The sequence below is a fragment of the Rhinolophus ferrumequinum genome, chromosome X (genome assembly GCF_004115265.2).
Source record: "Rhinolophus ferrumequinum isolate MPI-CBG mRhiFer1 chromosome X, mRhiFer1_v1.p, whole genome shotgun sequence".
Taxonomy (NCBI): Eukaryota; Metazoa; Chordata; class Mammalia; order Chiroptera; family Rhinolophidae; genus Rhinolophus; species Rhinolophus ferrumequinum.
In genome coordinates this window covers 99,957,514-99,977,136 of record NC_046284.1, presented here as the reverse complement: position 1 = coordinate 99,977,136, position 19,623 = coordinate 99,957,514, and the positions used below count along the sequence as shown (strand labels likewise).

At 35.6% G+C, this 19,623-nt stretch overlaps 1 protein-coding gene across 6 annotated transcripts in view; it reads right to left on the bottom strand.

Moving 5' to 3' along the window:
* Window positions 1-19,623, bottom strand: part of DMD (dystrophin) — a 2,143,628-nt gene that overhangs the window by 1,608,008 nt on the left and 515,997 nt on the right. For all 6 annotated transcript variants that reach the window (XM_033109718.1, XM_033109734.1, XM_033109713.1 and 3 more), the window contains exon 7: window positions 14,597-14,715. In XM_033109718.1, coding sequence (XP_032965609.1) covers window positions 14,597-14,715 — 119 coding nt within the window. The remainder of the gene's footprint in view (window positions 1-14,596; window positions 14,716-19,623) is intronic.

Genomic DNA, 19,623 nt, shown 5'->3' with positions numbered 1-19,623 from the left:
AATCCCAGTGAGAATTATGAAAGGAGATATGCATCCGATCACTGCTGGAAAACTGGCTGTGGATAAGACTTGGGCTTATGTAGTTCAGCATAGACTTGGCAGTTGGTAATGTTAATAAAAATCGAATAAACCAGTATACATGGGATATACTGACTATATTGCAATTGCATGTTGATGTAACTGTCGTATGACAACTGCCAACTCAGAGGCTTCTCATAGTTTCCCCTGAAGGGAAAAAGAAATTCTTATTGTCAACCATCCTTCAAAGTAGCAGATCTGGAGAAAGAAATAAGGATCTTGGTCCAAGGTGAGGGGAGAAGTCTCCCTCTTGGTTCCTCCTGTGATTTACATCCTGCAGAGATAAGCCCCACTGAACTATTCCTATTGAGGTGAGTTCAGCTGGCCCCAAAGCTAAACAGGTACTAGGAGAGACCAGCTAAGCCAAGATTTGGACAGCAGAAAACCCTATGGAGGCTGCATTACTTTTCAATTGCTGCTGTAACAGATCCCCCAAAACTTAGTGAATCACAACAACACAAATTTATTATCTACAGTTAAGTAGGTCAGTCTGACACGGGTCTCTTTAGGCTAAAGTCCAGTGTCAGCAGGGCTGTGTCCCTCTCCGGAGGCTCTAGGGGAAAATCCTTTGCTTTGCATTTTCTAGCTTTTCGAGGCCTCCTGTATCCCCTGGCTCACGGTCCTTTTCCTCCATCTCCAAACTACATTAAGTATCGGGAGGAACACCCACTACACATTTAATATAATGGGTAAAGAAAACCTGAATCACTCTTGAGAGAAATAAAATTAGATGTGTCTGTTCTGCTTTCTCTTTATTCCACAAATATATGGTATTTTCCTCGGAGGATAACAAGATACCTTTACTGATATCGCAGTGCCATCCAGTATTCATGTGGGCTCCCACATATGACAGTTATTACTGTTGTTTGCCTACTCCTGGTTTTTATTTAGTATTAAATAGCAACATGGGAGTAAAAAACCAATTTTGAATATATTCTTATGAAAATGACCATTTTCTAAAGTAGGTGAAATGCAGAGGGTGCCAAAAAAAATGTGTCCACATTTTAAGAAAGGAAAAAACTGTATTAAAATTATAATACTCAATATATACCAGGAACAGAAAAGGAACACAAGTCATGTGTATACATTTTTTTGGCACCCCGGTATAAGACAGATAATGTCACAGGCCATGCTCTCCATGAAGTTATTATGAAAAAAATTTCTTTTCTCATACTTGCATTAGATATTATGATCAGAAACCATTAGACTATCACAGAAAAACAGCTGACCTCAAGTGCAATGTACCTAAGGATGAATTTAAAACAAGATTACCAGTGGTTTCAACATGTATCTAGAACTATAGAAACATGCAACCTGACAATGGTTAAACTAACAAAACGCATAATCTTTCTGGGGCTCAGTTGACTCATTGTGAAATGCAGAATGAAAGAAAGGCATTCCGGACAGTTGGAAGAGCAAGTGCTAAGGCCCTGAATGGTGGAATATCACTCTGGATACTGTATATGAAAGGGCTTGGAGGTACAGCTAGAAGCCAGCAGTTAGCAAGCTCTTCCTGTAGTCAGCAAAAGAATTGAGAATTACCTGAATTAGAGTGATGGCTTATAAAGGTAGAGAGGTGTCAGAGACGCAGTTATACATTCTAAAAGGATAACCCACGAGGCATCATGATGGATTGAAATTTAGGGATGACAGGGATTGGGGAATCAAGGATGATTTGCAGGTTTCGCTTTCACTGAGTGAACAGATGATGGCACCACTTATTGGTCTAGGGAAAACTGGAAGAGACTATCTCTATGAAGGTATTTGTTCAAACGAGCATTTTCTGGAGGAACGTAAGATACAAAATATTGCATGAGAATTTCAGATACAGTTTATATTCAAACACGGTTTATGTTAAAATTGCATTTGAAACAAACGCTCATGTTGAGGCAATAAACGGATAAAATATTTTATTGCAAATAGTTCTAAAACTTCATTTCTTCATTTTACCCATATTTATAGCTGTTTAAATTACCAACCTAAAGTGGCTTAAAAGACTGATGCATTACAAAAATTCCTGATCCATGCCTTTGATATCAATGCAGACATGGGAAAAACAAACACCCTGAACTCATCCATGTGGTTGGAGGACAAATTAAGTCACCTTTTAAATAGTCCCAGGAAAATCTCAGTCATTAAAAAGCAGAAGGCTAATAAAACAACACTTCCTACTGAATTATATTCTGAGTTTTATAAGGAGATGTCCTCCCTTATATATTTTATTGGCAATATATGTTATCTTTATAGAGAAGCAGCTTTCCTATAGCTCTCAAAAAGGCTAACAACCCAAGGCTTATTATAGGCCAATTTCTCTTGTAAATGTTGACTTAAAATAGTTTAGAGAGCTTTTCCTCTTGTTAGAGGTGATTGATTGCACTGGGTTTAACTTTTTAAAATGCACTGCTCAAACCTATGTGTGTCTGTGTGTGTGCACACGTGTGGATTTACAATGACTTTTGCTCAAGTTAGCTTATCCATCAGTCCTAATGAAGAGCTTTAAATGCGAAAGGAAAAAATCCAGAACTTTTCATTAGAAATCCCATATTGTGTGATGTCTAATAAGAAAAACAAAACAATGACTCAACCACCTTATTCAGAATGGTGAAGGACTTTATTATTTAAGAAATCGATGGACTGTGAAAAAAGTAAGGAAATAGAATAGCAGGTTAGGTAGGTTCCTGCTCCAAAATCACCTTCACTATTTATAGATTTATGCATTTAAGTCCAGGGAATAAAATTAGAGAAGCTGAGTAAGAACAATGGTATCGATCCAGTGGGTTTTGCTGTGTTTAACACCCCATCTACAAGATTATGAAGCATCCACATGTTCACCTGTCATAAACATCTGGTCATTTATTAGAAGGGGATTCTATTCCCAAACATGTTTCATAGTTTTAAAAATATTCTACCACATGTTAATTAATTTATGGGGATTAGATCACATTCCATTGTGTATAACAGTTACCTAGTGTGTATTTGCTGGTTGGCTTATACTGAATTGCCAATTCCTTGGAAGATTCTGTATCTTTTTCTTTTTGATGCCTTTGGTGTAGCACTCTTTCATACATTAAGTGCACCCACTGGCAAAAAAAAAAAAAATCCAAGTCTATCCAGCCACTTGCCCAATATTTGAAGTCTACAGTCTTTTTTTTTTTATTTCTTAGACTAATCTACATGCATTCAACACAGTAAAATGCACTTATATTAGCTAAACTAACATTGCTGTCTAATAATAAAGAAATTGGCTTATATAAATAGCCAATGTGTAGGGTCTGACAATAAATTGTAATTTTAAAAGTTTCCATTCCTTCTGTAAAACTAAAGTTCTCAGAATTATTAGGCTTATTCAAATAGTGCATCTTGATCTATCTGAGGGAAAGATTACTTTACACAAATAAGAACATTTTTTCAAGCACTGGTTAGCTTTGACTGCCATTTTCCTCACCAGTATATATTAAGATTAAGGAGAAGAAGAATGGGGGAGTTATCCTTTTTTCCTTTGAAATACGTTTTTTCTTTGCTTAGAATATACGTTTCTACTTACAAGAATGCACAGATACTATCACTTAATAGAAAATTTATATCAGATGTTACTGAAATCTTGCTGCAACTAATATTAACATTTTAAACCAGCACATGTATGTGCATTATGAAATTTAAAGATTAATTCTTATTTCCTTGTTCCTTAATATTCTACATTTTATGCTTTTTGTCTCATTTTTAACATGCAGTTCTTATGTTTGGTGAAAGAAAAATTAGACATACAATAATACATACAATTATTTAATCTTTATGCAGGAGCTTGTATCTTACTCATTTTGATGTTTGTTATATTTTAAAATGGGTAGCATTTATCCTTATTTGTAGCCTTCTCTAACCTCGTTCCTGAAACAAGGTTCTCCAAATACCCAAGTTCTCAATGATTCGTACTCTTCTAGACTAGTCTTTCCCCACCTCCTGCTATCCGTGTTCAGACACCCTTCGATTAACCACAACTACAATAATATCACGGTCTACCATTATGTTCTAGGTGATGCGAGATGCATTTACCAAGAGCTTCAACGTTTAATCTTGCCTATCGAACAGTACTCATTTGACATAAATCGAAATAATTCTCAAGAAATCTCAAAAGATCCACTCCTTTACCTGAAGTGTGTGTATTCCACTTAAAATGCTTTCACCTATAGTATCTCTACTGATAGAACATTAATGAAACAGTCTTTCAAATACTTTTCCAAGGTGTTCCCTTGCCCAACTGAGTCTATACAGAACCAGGTTCTCACCTGGCTCGAATAATAAATTCCATGCAAAGAAATGTACCACACAGAAAAACTTAGATATTCAAGCCTAGGTAAAAATGTACATTTTTACTTAGTCCTTAGGATAATAAACCTCTCTCCCTTTTTTTATTTCTAATGTGTAGAGATTTCAATCTAGATAACAGATGTTCACAGGACCGGCTGAGGAAATATCTGAGATAATGACATGTTTTGGCACACCTAAGTGACACTTCTGCCATCTTTTTCTATTTCTAGAGTTAACCAAAAGTAGGAGGGAACATATTCATAAGTGGTTAATTTTTCCTTTGTCCCTTTGATAACTTTAGTGTAGCTTGGATAGGATCACAAACTTGCAATATTTGTAAACATCCCTCCACTCTGATTATTTAACTCTTCTCTGCGGGCGACATCACAGGGAAAAAACAGAATCCAACTTCTTTCTTAATCTGACTCCACTTTGTGTGACTTTGCATTTATGTCCAGCACATTTGGAATCAACTGCATAATGTTCCTCCATTTTAAAACAAAAGGTAATTGGGCCTGTAATAAAGAGACTAACTTTTTAATCAATGCAAAGGAAAAAATTCAGGAAACAGGACAGAAATATTCTGCATTACAATTATTTTCTGTAGCAGTTACTAGCGGGGAATGTACAACTCGAAGTCACTCGCTGAGCGATGTGGGTGAGTTACTTAAAGTCTCCAGTTGGAAACGACTGTAGTAACAGTGTCGACTTTTTAGGGCCGTTATGGGAATAAAATGAAATTACACCTGTAAAGTGTTCATTACTGTGCCCAGCTCTTACAAATATTCAGTAACTATTACGCCAGATCGCATCAACATTTCTGTACAAATGCTACTCCTGGTTTCAGAAGACAAGTTTTTCTGAGATTTTTGGGAACCAGTTCAACCACGCACCTGTTATTAAACAAAGTTATGGCTGCAGAAGAAAAACTCCTGAGGTTTTCACAAGTGGACCAATTAGTTTCTTACAAATACTACGATAATTATAGGAATAAGGTATTATAATTACGAACCAGCTTTCGGGAAGACTTGTTAAAAATCTTCAGTGTAACTGTGATTCTCTGTGGGTGTGTGGGTGGGTGTGGGTGGGTGTGTATAATGTCAGCACTGTGGAATTCGAGATGTAGTTCAAGGCTACAGGGAAGTATTAAATAATACTCTGGATCTCAAGAATGTCAAGGACTGCCACCCAGAAATCCAGCTGTGACTCTGCAATATCCCTCAGATAAGGAAACTAGAATGAGTGGGAAAGTCACAGAGAGAACAATAAGATTTAAAATGGGCAATTATTTAATTTGGGGAGAGTCACCACTAATCCTAGAGGTAGGCAAAGTAATTAGAAGACTAGCTCTGCCTAATTAAGAAAATGTATAGTAATAGAAATGAAAGTAACATTATTTTGGCAATAATTCAGGCACTTGACGTATGCCGACTTCACAGGTATCATTGAACTTCCTCCTCACAGTAACTATACCAGGTAGATATTATTGATTCTACTTTGCACATGAGCAAAACTGAAGCTCAGAAAGTTTCCCAGTGCCATAAATCTCATTACAGACAAAAATAGGATCTCAACCCAAGGCTAATTGTCTCTATGAATAAAATGTTCAAATCAGGCCTCTAAGCTTGCCTGGGAAAATGACCAGAGAATCTTGTTTTCTCCAAACTATGGAGTTAGAATAATTATGGAATGTTTGCTGTAGATAGAATGACTCTTAGACTAGTGAGGTGGGGAAGGGGGTCTGTGAAGTCACATGCATGCCTTTATCCTCTGTGACTAGAATGGTATTAATTACTGGTGAGAAATCGAAGCTGCAGCTCTTTGTGTCAAGTGGCCCACACTGACCTTGGCTCTGGTCCTCAGCAGCCACATGCACCCCATTTGGATGAGGGGCAAACGTGTATATATATTCTGGTCGCTTTTGGGCCATCCAATGACATCAAGATTCCATGCCAGCGTATCTCCTGCCTTGTATCCTTCTATACAGCTAAGTAAATGTAGTATTCGATTCCATTCTGTGAATATAATGGCCAATGTGATCCCCTCAAAACTCCAGTGATATTTGCAGGCTCTGATGACCGGTATAGCCAAAGTCATATATTTGGCTGAAATCAAGACTGTTTAACAAAACGAATCCTAAATAAACGGCTTGTGATTAAAGCCAACCTATTTGTGGCATTACTATCGAAGATCATGAAGTTAACTAAAGTACTTTGCTTCTGTTAGATGGATTTATAGGATCACAAACTTATACTCTGAAAACATTTTACTGCCATTTTTAATTCTTTTATTATCCCTTAGTTCTTAAAAATTCCTCTGGAATAAGGGGCTTTAGCAGCTGTGCCAATGAAAGATTATTTACTGGCTGAAAAAGGGACCTTCAAGCACCTAATGACAGGACACATATTAATTGGGATCAAAGTGAGAGGAAGAGGAAAAATAAATAAAAGGGCAGATTCAGAAACCATCTCTACACACAGGTTGTCCTGGACAACACTTGGGTGGAATCAGTGTGTGAGTGAGAGCACCATTCTATCACAAACACGTACGTGAAGTAATAAACAGAAGGGATGGAGAGGCCGAGAGATGTGTGACAGGAGATAAAGGAAGTCCCTTAATCCTAAAGAGGATGTTTTGGTAGCCAGTCTAATGTGACAGCTAGTCTATTTCTATTTCATCTCGTGGACAAACCATTTCTCATTAACAACAGGACTGTTAGCAATAAGCAAAGCTCCAGTAATTGAAGATTTGAGCAGAGGCTTAGTCACCTCTTGAGGGAGAAAATGCTGGAGGTCTGAACAAACCCTGGGACAACAGATTCCGGGTTTTATCCTCTGAAAAGGCATATTTCATAGAAACAGCTGTTGTGTTGCAGCTATTTTTATCTTGGCTATAAGATAGTCTCAGCTGATCAGCTTTGAAAAATTGCTTGTGTCAGGCCCCACCTCAAACCAATGAAATGAGAATATCTGCTCCCACCCCAATGTTTTCATAAAACTCTCCCACGTGATTTTATTGGGCAGTCTCTTGGAAATAACATGGACTGTAAGAAGAGATTAATCTGATTTGATTCCACCTCATGTATGTATTGGCTGTGTAATCTTGGTTTTCGTAAAGCTCTCTAAGCCTCAGTTTTTTTCACCTATAAAATACATTTAAACTGCCCTGGAATTAGTGTGTAAAATAAATAAGATAAAGTACGCAAGGTTCCTAGAACATCACTGTCTTAGTTAGTTTTAGTTTTATGTTGCTAAAATGAACTTTGCATATTTGAGTTTGCATCACTGGTGATAAATTAGAAAACTCCTTTTAGGGGAAAACTGTGCTTCAATTTGAGGTAAAAGTTTTATCAGCAATACTGAAAAAATACCTCCCAAGAATGATATTGCGAAACATTGATTATTTCTAAAAAGTAAAAACACTGGGTTTCAACCACCTTATTAAATTTTAATAATCCACATCCCTCAAGCACTTAATAGCTGTTAACAGTTTTCTCATCTCTCAAGCAGATAAAATATGACCCACTAACCCCACAAGTTTGCCGTTAAGACAATAACTCTAAGAGTATTGTTTATTGTTTTAAAGTGTAATCATAAGACTACTGTAAAGCTTCTGGTCTCTTTTACAAGGATTAAATCCCATTTTTATGAATATTAAACTATCATGTTATAAGAATTAAATGGTATCAACCAAGACTCCAGTTCATTATTATTTTACACAAATATTATTATAAACTGATACCATTTTGTCTTATATTTTATATTGCAGCTGTTAAGTGGCCCATGAATTTTTATATAGAGAAATTAATTGGAAAACAAATACACCCTGAATCTATTTTCCTAGTACTCAATTTTAAAGTTTTTAGATATTCATTTGCCAGTTCTGTGATATCTCCTATAATTTTTTAAAATCAAATACAGTTAATTACATTTTGATGGCAGTGAAATGAATGATATCCAAACTATAAGTAACATATTTTACTTTGAAACATTATCATTGATTTAATTAAAACCTCACAGAAATCTGGAAACTATTTGTGCCATTTTATTATTTTCTATCATTAAATACTTAAATGCTTTTGATAAATTCTACACCTTTCTGTGATAAATAAGAAACACAGATATCAACTATGAAACACTTTAATTATTCAAATGTAGTAATATCTCATTTATTACTTCATAGCTGAGTTTTATTAAAATCAATAGCAAAGGAGCAACAGATTTTTTTTTCTAATATATTCTCCTTAACAGTCTAATAAATTCCTAGTGACGATATACCTGGAGAGACCATCCACAAAATATCTATTATATGTCATTCAGCATTGGGACATGGTGAATGCACTTCCCAACTCTTTAAACAATATATAGATGTCCTGTCAGTCAATTTAATATCACTTACTGTGGCTGTATAGACATAGGGTATTAGGTACATTTCCTCCAATTAAATAAATAACAGTTGGGAAAACATCTTGGTAAAGTAAGTGAAAAGAGATTCCCTGTTATATAGGCAAGGATTACACTCAAATGCTTCTGAACAAATTTGGTATAGCATCTGATCCATATTGCAAATCTTAATGAAATATAATCTAATATGTGCTTTATTTAAATTCCACAATCCAGTGAGAAACTACATTACTTAACTATAGCAATGAATAGTATTCATTTTATTTTAACAAATCAACTCCTAGGAGAGATAAGATAGATAGATAGATAGGCTGACTGTTTTCCACAAAGTCAAAATTGTAACAAATTATAAAAGACCATGAAAGAGTAGTAGAAAATGCCAAATCATGGTATAAAGCATAAATTCAGGCCATGCACACACAGAGATACCATCTTTAATGTTTTGCAGGTCTCCTTGTTGCCTAAGTGGATGAATTTGGGACATTTACATCCAATTATTTCAGTCTTCCATACAACTGAAATGGATCAGCAGAACAAAACATTAAATTGCTTCAATTTTTTAGTAACTGGTTCAAATTCTCTCTCTCTCTCATGCCTTTGTTAGCTTTTCAGACTACTAGGAAGTATATTAACATACTTTTTTAAAATTTCTGTTGTGACAAGCAATTTAGAAGTTCTCAATCAGGAAACAGGAGACTGCAACAGTAATATCTTAGTGTTAATATAATCGTCTCTATCACAATATTAATATATCTTTAGCCTCATTTTTTATGTTAATATTTATATACTATTATTGGTAACCTTTTACTCATGTAGAAATTTGCCATTTATTTATTTTGCTATATATTACTTTCATGTACAAGGTGCTGCCTCATTGTTCCTTAAAGATTTTTTTCTATAGTAGCAATGATAAATCTGATGATTTATTAAAATCGAAGTCATCTTTAACTCCAATACATTCAAGTGGCAGTGGATAGTCTAGTTATGCAATGTGTCTGCCCATGAAAAGGGGACGTGTAAAAAAAGGTTCAGGATAAAACCTAAAAATAGTCAAGGATATTCTAATACGTATCCTTACTCTAATGATATATGCAGGCTAGGACTATGTTAATCACATTTCTCTGGACTTCTGCATTGGCCATCAGTTTTTCTAAAGCCTCAATATGTATTGGTGCTAGTCTCGGTTCTAACCAATGGTAATAAAAGTATATACTTAAATTACTTAAAATGGTGTTTCCCAAATTCCTTTGCTAAAAGGTTGTGCTGAACATACATTAAGCAAATGCGATGGCAACACTAAATTTACTAATGGATCCCATTCCTTTGCTAATACAATAACGCCATCTCTAATTTGTGCATTTCAACTGCAATCCCCTGAAGTTCAAAATTAAAGAAATATTTTCATTATTATTACACTTAACCCTATAAAAGGATGTAATTTGGTTTTAATGATCACATTTTAATCTTTCTTAAAAAAAGAAACCTGGAAAAAGTGACCTCTTGCTGATGTAACAGGAACATTATTTTGCTATTATTGTGTCTGCATAGGCAGATGATGCTTTCTTTTTTCCATAGCAGAATAACTAGACTGAGAACTGTTCTTCCAAGAAACCCAGGATTGTTTTAGATAACAACTTGTAATATCTCTAAAGACTCTCTGCCAGAGATAATGATATAAATCAAAAATGTAAAACAGTGCAAAGGAATATATATTTTGTATAGGTTACTTTGCTATCAAAAAGGTAACAGCCATTTTTATTCACGTACGTACTATTAAAATAGTTTTTTAACATACGAAAAAAGAACATTTTGCACTGCAAAGGGTTTGGCTTTGAAGAGTGTGAGACAGTTACAATAATCATTTCCAGTTGAAATGTTATACTCATGAGGACCATCAATATATCCCAACCTCATTACATTTTCTGAAAACAAAGGTATTCTACAGTGTTCTAGAAAAAAAATCAATCTAAATGACATAAGTGTACGTGTCCATGAAAGTTTCTAGTTATATGCGTTGACAACATTCCTCTAAATTGTCATGGTTTTACTCCTTCCATTTCACTTAGTATAAACTACTTATTAACATTTCTTACTGTTAAGGTTTCAAAATGTGATGCTTGGAACAACAATGGAAGGAAAAAACACCATTTGCTCAAACAATTGAAATCAAACCCCAATAAGAGGGCTTAAAGACATTCTTCTCTGTTATAGCAAATGCTATATACTTGACCTTGAATATTTTTTTAAAGACTAATAAATTGCACGTTTGCTAAGTTTAGTCTGAGACTATTTCAGGAGTGAAACTTTCCAAATGGCAGAGCTAATTCTTGGAAGAGTAGATTCTAAAAACAACTGAAGAGTGATGGAGGGATTAGCCAAGCAGAAAATAGCATCTGTGTCACCATCCTCACGAAGTTAAAATGAAGTGGATTAAAACCAAAGTAATTGGTTTGTAAATGTCATTTTGAGGTAACAAATAATTTCTCACGAGCTCGAATGTTCCTCACATTTGACTCTCATCGTTCATTTTTCATTCTTAAGTTACCCTGGCTAACAGGTAAGGGTATTTCCACATCATACTGCGTATCAACGTACTACAGTGATACGCAAAAGTCATCTAGAACCAGCACAATTTTTCATTCCTTTAAATAGAATAGCTTCACTTTGTTATTCACTAGGAAAAGCTGACAAAGCATTCTCTTAATGCAGGAAGTGTGTGGACTGGCAAACAAACCAATTTGTTTGAAACTCAGGGAAGCACACAATGTATATGAAAACAACAATGCACATACTATGTACGTCTTATAGGGAAATCGTGATAGAAAGAGAATCGTCTGATTCACAATAGGATGTATTCTGAAGGAGATAAACCTTCTATCTCTATGAGCATAAAGATGCATAAATTACTAAATAATTTTACCCCAGTAATACTTATTTCTGCATATGTTAACATTTAAACACACCAGAAACAGCTCCTGAAATTGCTTATGTTAACGCAACTGTTACTCACTGTAAAAGGCAATTCCACTTAAAAATCAAACCTCAGGTCTCAAAGCACCAGTTAAGACCAAACAAAGCATAACAAAGTTGATATATGCGAGACATAAAAATCTCCAAATTATATTTCAATGACTTTAATTTATAAATCAACCCAATCAACAAGCATATGTTTAAAATTCTAAAAAGAATTTTTGGCAGATATTTCTTAATCCAAATGTAACTTAAATCCCCTAATAATAAAGATCTTCCCAAACATAAAGCAAAATGTTTCATTAACCTCCTAAGGGGCATATTAGATACGAAATAAAAATGGCTTTGGAGAATAGCTGATATCGTCATGCATAAGCTAAAGAATCAATATTTGGTTAAATAAATATACAAACTCCTCAAAGGTAATTACCATAAAGGCATGAAAGAAATCCATGAATCTCCCGTTCGATACATTGAAGAGAGTGTTCTAAGTCTTCGATTCTATGACTAACAAATCAGTAAAAATCCTTATGATTCAGTTAATATATTTTTTTTCAATTATCATTGATATCATTGCTTGAAAAACACTAAGCAAGAATTTTTAAATGCATATTTGGGTATTTCCCTAATATACTAGCAGAAACTGATAGATAATCTAAAAATATAATATAGGATTTATGCTGAATCCTCACCTTACTGACAGCTATAAATAAATTTTAATAAACCACATTAGAAGACAGAACGCTCTTTGAATTGCAAGAGAGTCCATAAAGAGAATAGGGTTTTCAGATCCAAGACTCCATTGGCAAAATGAAACTGTAACCAGTGGTTTGATCTCTATTAATCAGCATGGATTTCATCTTATATTTGGTTGACTTTTAATTGTCAAGTCTGAGCTATTATAACGGTGTTCTTATAGCTTACATGATGTGCAGTTCAACATACGCTTTCCATTTCGGAGAACACACGGAATTGTGTATATCAGGCTATTTTATGCTCTAAAATATATTACTTATGTAACTGCCCTTTTCTGATTACAGGCTCATCAACCTACTTCCTGATTATGATCTGGCTGCCTATCTAGGTACCCCCACTTCATTGAATCAAAGGAGGAATTAGAGATCAAAAACCATGTTATCACTTAATGAGAAAAATATCTATTTTACACCTACTCTCACTATTTTATTACAGGATAGGGTACACACACGAATAACTACAGCATGTATTCCAGATAAGGAACTGACTACCACATGTGGATTTAATGATAAAGAAAAAAACTATTAACAGGCTTATCCTTCAAAATCCATATACTGCAGCTTTTCTTCTCAAGAGTTGGAGTTCCTATTTTTATTATATCCGCCCTCTCTACTTCAATGGAGTAGGAGAAAAACATGTAAATCAGCGGTACGAGTCAATGGTGAGGTTACCTTCCGCCATCCTGCAAATCAAGGAAATGTGATTGATGCAATTTCCCTTAGAGCTAAACGCGGGCAGGAGGGGTGTTAATCATCCACTGAAGCAACAAAGAGAGGTTACAGGCGTCAGTGCTCAGCTATGTATTAGCTAAAGGAGAAGAAACATTTCTAAGGAATTCAATCCGATTCCAAGCTCAGAAACGCATTTTCGTTGTCATAATTTTCCTTCCCAAGTATATGTGCTTACGGAGAATGATCGATTGGTCAATTAGATATGGGTGTTCTGGTTCTTCTGATAGTTAAATATCTCATTTTCAATGACTGAACTTCCATTTTGATTGATATATCATTTTTTTGAACTTCTTTAAAAGTGAATTCTCCCACCCTCACCGCCACCGTATGGGTCTGCTAGCAATAAGATGAGGCAATCGAGTTTCTGGGTCTGCAGCACTGACGATCAGATTCTGGTTAATGATAAATTCACCACTGAAAGGCTATCCTCCGAGTTAGTTCTGAGCTTATCCTGATGGGACCTATCACCACCACTGGAGGATCTCATTTGGAATTGATTCAATATTCCCGAGACCAGTGAATTATATAACCCTTTCCAAATATCAGCTTGTATCATATCGCAGGTATCAATCCCACTGACACTGCTCCTCCATCTTCTGTTTGTAGAGAGTGGTAAAGCCTCAAGAAAGCGAGAATAGAGTCTGCAGTTTCAAAGAGAGTCGCAAACAAACAAACGGGCTCATAGGCCAGAAGAAAAGCAGCGGTCAGCAATCATCATCCCTCTAATCCATGTGTCTCGGACATGACTATGAAGCACCAGAGAGAAGGATGAAATTTATTTAACTGTAATATAGTAAAAATATAAATATAGTGCTGCCTGTCAACTAAAGAAGTAGAAAATGAATAACTCTGCAATGGAGGACTTCCCCCAGAGTGACAAATTATAACAGACGCAGTGCCAGGAATAGATTTCCTGATTTAAACAGTAAACCACGTTGCCTTGTATGGAGTATGTGAATGAAATTGGAAAGAGTGGCTAATTAATTATAGCTAATTAGTCCATCAAATCTCTTGGTTGAGTAAGCAAAACACGAACTTTTTATAATTATTTGGAGTCAATGTACTCTAAAAGTAGTATGCCCCGTTCATGAGGCATATACATTGTAAAGGCATTGATTTTTTTTCCCCCAAAGTTTTACACTTTAGTTTTAGATACTGGTATTTTGAGAATTAAAATCACACAGGACAATTCATAATATATTGGAAGAAAACAGAACATTTTAAACACATCTAAAATATGAAAAAAACATAATGCATGGTTTCTACTTTGTGCCTAGTTTGTGAAAATGTTAAGTCGATGACAATAAACATTAAACTATACTAAAAACAGTGGTAGTCCAGAAATGTACCAACCTTCAGGATCCAGCAGTTTCTCTATGCCTAACTGACATTGGGCGATGTTGAATGCATGTTCCAGTCTTCGTGTGGCTGACTGCTGGCAAACCACACTATTCCAATCAAACAGGTCTGGCCTGAAATACACACACATAAAGACAAATATAAATCAATTTAGAACGTTTCATAAAATTCACCTCAGTTCTGATTTCTGATTGCCCATAATCCTTAAGAGTCGAGTGTTACACTTCATTACCCCTCAATGAGGTTTCTCATTTAAATAATGCCCAATCTTAATTGAAAACCCTGAAGAACACAAAGGAGAATTTATCTATTAGGTTGGTGCAAAAGTAATTGCAGTTTACAAGTTAAAAACAATCACAAAACCGCAATTACTTGTGCACCAACCTAATACCTTATCCAAGCAATAAAAATGTGTTAATTAATCTCATGGATTTGCCAGTAACTTCTTTTATTAACCTCTTTCCTGAATCCCAGATTCTAAATTCATCTGCTTACCCAGTATGTCCACTTAGACTCATCACAAGACTCAAGTGGCCAAAACTGAACTTCTGCTGTTCATCCCCATCACACTCCCCCAAACCCACTTACTTCTCTTGCACTTCTCCTTCCCTCAATAACTAATCACAAGTTCAAACTGGCAGGTGCTCAGACGAGACACCTAGGAATAGACTTTGATGACTCTTGCACTGTCCTGCAACATGTAGTTGCAAATGTATCCAGAATTTGACCACTTCTAGTTATCCTGCTGCCATCACCCTAATGCAAAACAGTCATTTTATCTTGTATGGATTGTTGCATCAGCCTTCTTGCTGCTCCCCCACTCCTACCCTTGCCCTTGTTAATCTATTCTTAGCAGAGCGGCGTAGTGATCTGTTAAAATGTTTCACCCTTACCTTCTCAGGTCCCTGCTATCTGGGGAGGAAAATTCGTTTTTTAAAACACTTATTTTTTTTATTCCAGTTGACATTATTATTTTATATTAGTATCAGGTATACAGCACAGTGGTTAGACATTTATATAATTTAAGAAGTAATCCCCCTGATTATCTAGCACTCACCTGGCGCTATACACAGTTGTTACAACATTACTGACTATCTTCTCTAGGCTGTACTTCATATCCCCATGGCTATTCTGTAACCACGAATTTGTGCTTCATCCCTTCGCCTTTTTCACCCAGCCCCTAAGCCCCCTCCCATGTGGCAACCATCAGTTTGTTCTCTGTATCTGAGTCTGTAAAATTCAGATTTCACTGTGATCTACAAGGCCCTCCATGGTCTTGCTCCCTATGAACTCTTTGATTTTATTTCTGGTTTCTCTCCTCATGTTCCTCAAACAGGCTAGGTAGTTTCCTGCATTTGCTGTTCCCTCTGCCTGGAATTCTCTTCCCCCAAACATCAACATGGCTCACACTGCCACATCCTTTGGGTCTTTATTCAAAAGTCACACTATTGGGGAGTCTTTCCCTGCACCTCCCCCAAATTGGGCACTTCCAAATCAAACCTACATATACTCATTTCCTTTCCCTCTTAACTGCTTTATATTTTTCTCATTAGCACTTACTACTATTTAACATTTTATATAGTTTTATTGTCCTTGCCTATTTACCTCCCACAGTGCAATGTAGGATACAGAATATATATATACATATATATTTTGCCAATTTTGTTCACTTCTAGAAACCCAGTCTGACACATAGTAGGGGCTCGATAAATATTTGTTCACTACAGCAGAGAACGGATGAGAATATACCACGTGAATATCATTTTACTCAATAATTGAGAAAACATCAAAAGGTGTAAGAGGCACTTCTTATCCTGTAAGGATTTTAAATCTAATGAGGAAAAAAAATGCGCATGTTGTAAGTGAAACACATTTTAAATGTGAAAAATACAGATAATAAGATATAAGGTTTTCTAAAACCTAGAGGTCAAGAAAGTTTTTTCGAATCTTAAGGGAGTCTTAAATGGTGGCTTGGGTTGAGATTTAAGAAAAGTATTTGAGAATGAATTCTAAGTTGAGTCAATATTAAAGAAAAAAAATTATTAGGGAAGAAAGAAGCAGAAGGTCCTCAGTCAGTCATGACCTCACAGGCCTAGCTTCATTGGGAGATTTCTAGTATCAACTGGTGTGAGACATGGCTAGGAGAGGGGATTGGGGTGGGTTTGCGAAAGGCCTTGGCTGTTAAGGAAATACAATTGATGCCAACGACACTGGAAATCATTCGTTAAGGGGTTCTTCACCTTTTTTGGATCACAGATACCTTTGAGAATCTGAAGAGTGCTATGAAATGTTTGTCGTTTGTCTATACGAACAAACCCCTGTCCATATCTTTAAATAGAATTCACACAGAATTTTAGGACATTTGGGTCTGTCCATAGATGTCCCTTAACACCTCACGCTCTGCAAGGGAAGTGACAAAGATGGGCTTAGCTGTTTTTCCTAAAACCTCATTCAAAATGAAGGTACAGATTTATTGCTCATTTGACTCTCATTTCCTTTTATTTTCTTACTCCTAGACTGATGAATTCACCAGAATTTGGTGCACTTCTTAGGAAATCTCATCTTTCCTATATACTCCAAGTTACCCAAAACAACTAATAATCTTTTAGAACCTAAAATACGTATAATTTCAGAGCTGCCTCTAGTAGTGGAAAGACTATAAAGAAATAAAAATTAAATTCTAGACTATCTGGGGAAACCTGACCTTCACTATAGAACCTCTGACCCATCTTTATTTCTTCATTTCTCAGTAATGGGTGAGGAAAAAAAATATTTAAGTGGGAGAGTATGGGAAACTAGTTTTCTCACCTACAGGACAGTAACCAAGGTTAAATGAGTGTGATGGAAAAGAATAGAATTTCTTCTGCATTCTAACCCTTTACTCTTCATCCCCTTCGCCTTTACCTTGGCTACGAACTAATCACCTGGGTGAGGAGTTATCTAAGTCTTGTAATCCATTTGAGCTTCAGTGTTTTCATTTAAAAAAGAAGGAATTGTACTGAATGGACATTGAGGTCTCTTCCAATGGCCATTGAGGTCTCTTCCCATGGCCACTGAGGTCTCTATCAGCATTCAAATTACTCTAATTGTCTTACATTGTTAAAATTAATCATTAATTAACATTTGAAATAACCATGATTTTTTCCAATGAATAAAGAATTGTAAAACTAACCTACTGCACAGGAAAGCCATATACCTTCTCATGTTATCTAGACCACAACTCAAAAACAAGGATGTTTAACCAAGAATCACCAGTCTTTTGAGGAAACCAACATACTGAATGAGACAGTATAGGCTGGTAGATAAGCAGAGTCCTCTATAAATTCAAATCCTGACTCCACCACATATTAGCCAAATTGTCTTAGGTAAATCACATAATCTCTATGTGCCTCAATTTTCTAATTTGTGAAATGAGGCTAATCATTGGATCTATGTCCATGAGAAATAGATGGGATATTTTACTTAGAACAGTGCCTACAAAATAATTGCTTAAAAGCATTAACTTCTATTACTTTGTTCTGTGGTCAATTATGTTTATAAAATAACAGCAAAGAATTTTCAATTTATAGACTCAAGCCAAGAACACCTATACTTACAAAATAGAAATAAATGTTGCAAACATTGTTGATGCAAGAATGACAATATAGTAACAAACTGGAAGGTGGAGAAAAGAGGAGGAAGTACAAGTGTGATAATTTCTTCATTCTTCACATCAGATAGTCAACAGATCTTGTCTAAACTTGATGAAAAATGGGTGCACTAGTATTGTAAGTAATACAGACAACAATTATAAGAATAAAATGATTATAATAATCTAATTAGGAAATAGATGGGGACGACAGGTACTATTTGTGGGCTTTGTGGACCCCGAGAAGAAAACAGTCATTTAATGTGAACCACGAGAGGGAATTTATCTGCTGAGATGGACTCCCCAGGGTCAACCAAGGGCCCAAATATAATAAACAATAAGAGCCAAGCAGCAATTTGCTGACAGGGACTTCTCTCGAGTATTCTGTATATGGAGAAGGACCTCGAACTGAACACTTGGCTTCCAAACTATGCCCCACTTGTTTATACTCTCTGAGTCAACCACTGCAGGGAAACCCTGGTTTCATCTTTCTACCAACAGACTGACACCTGCCCTGTCCAATCAGAACTGCGCGATTTGCGTACTGCATTCACATAAAATGGACTTAATTGAGAACCTGGGTGGGAACTTTTGTTATAAAAGGCCACCTCCCCTATCTGAATCTGTGTTGCCCCTGCTGCAGCTCCTTTTGCTCAAATAAATGCTTTTTATTCTTTATTACAGCCTAAAATTACTATTGGTTTACAGCTGCATATTAAGGAGTAAATCTATATACTGACAGAAATCACCTAATTAGGAAATAAAATACATAATTATGAAGACCATCAGAAAGAAGAAAAGAAGTTGTAGACTGTGACTACTAGTAGGAAGTAGAGTGGGATGGGATGGGTTTGGGGTCATGAAAACACATTTTGCTTCTTTTTTTCCTTTAACCGCCCTACCCCCAACCCCCTTCTGACTTTATTTTTAAAATCACGTGCTATGTTACTTGTATGGTAGTAAATTAAAATAAGCAATTTGGAAGAACATTTCATTGCAACTTTATACTTATTGCAACTTATCTGCATAATTTGAGCCTATTTCTAATCAATTATCATTTGTTTTTTTTTCCCCCCACAAAAGTAGAATGTGGCTTCCTTTTAACAGCATGGCAGTAGATTTTGTCTTAATATAATACTACTCATTTCCTTCATATTAAGATAAAATTTAGCTTTGAATAGATATAAAGCCACCAACATCCTAACCTTTGGCAAGGCTCTTTGTCAATCCCTAATGCTCTAATATTAAATGCATGCCTTGGCTCTATATAGCTTAGTCACTCAATTATTGAAATGAAAACACCTCATGACATTCCTGAGTGTACCAATGGCAATCACCTTGGGAAAGAAAGTTCAACCATTTTTTCTTTAGATAAACAATATGAACATCTGTC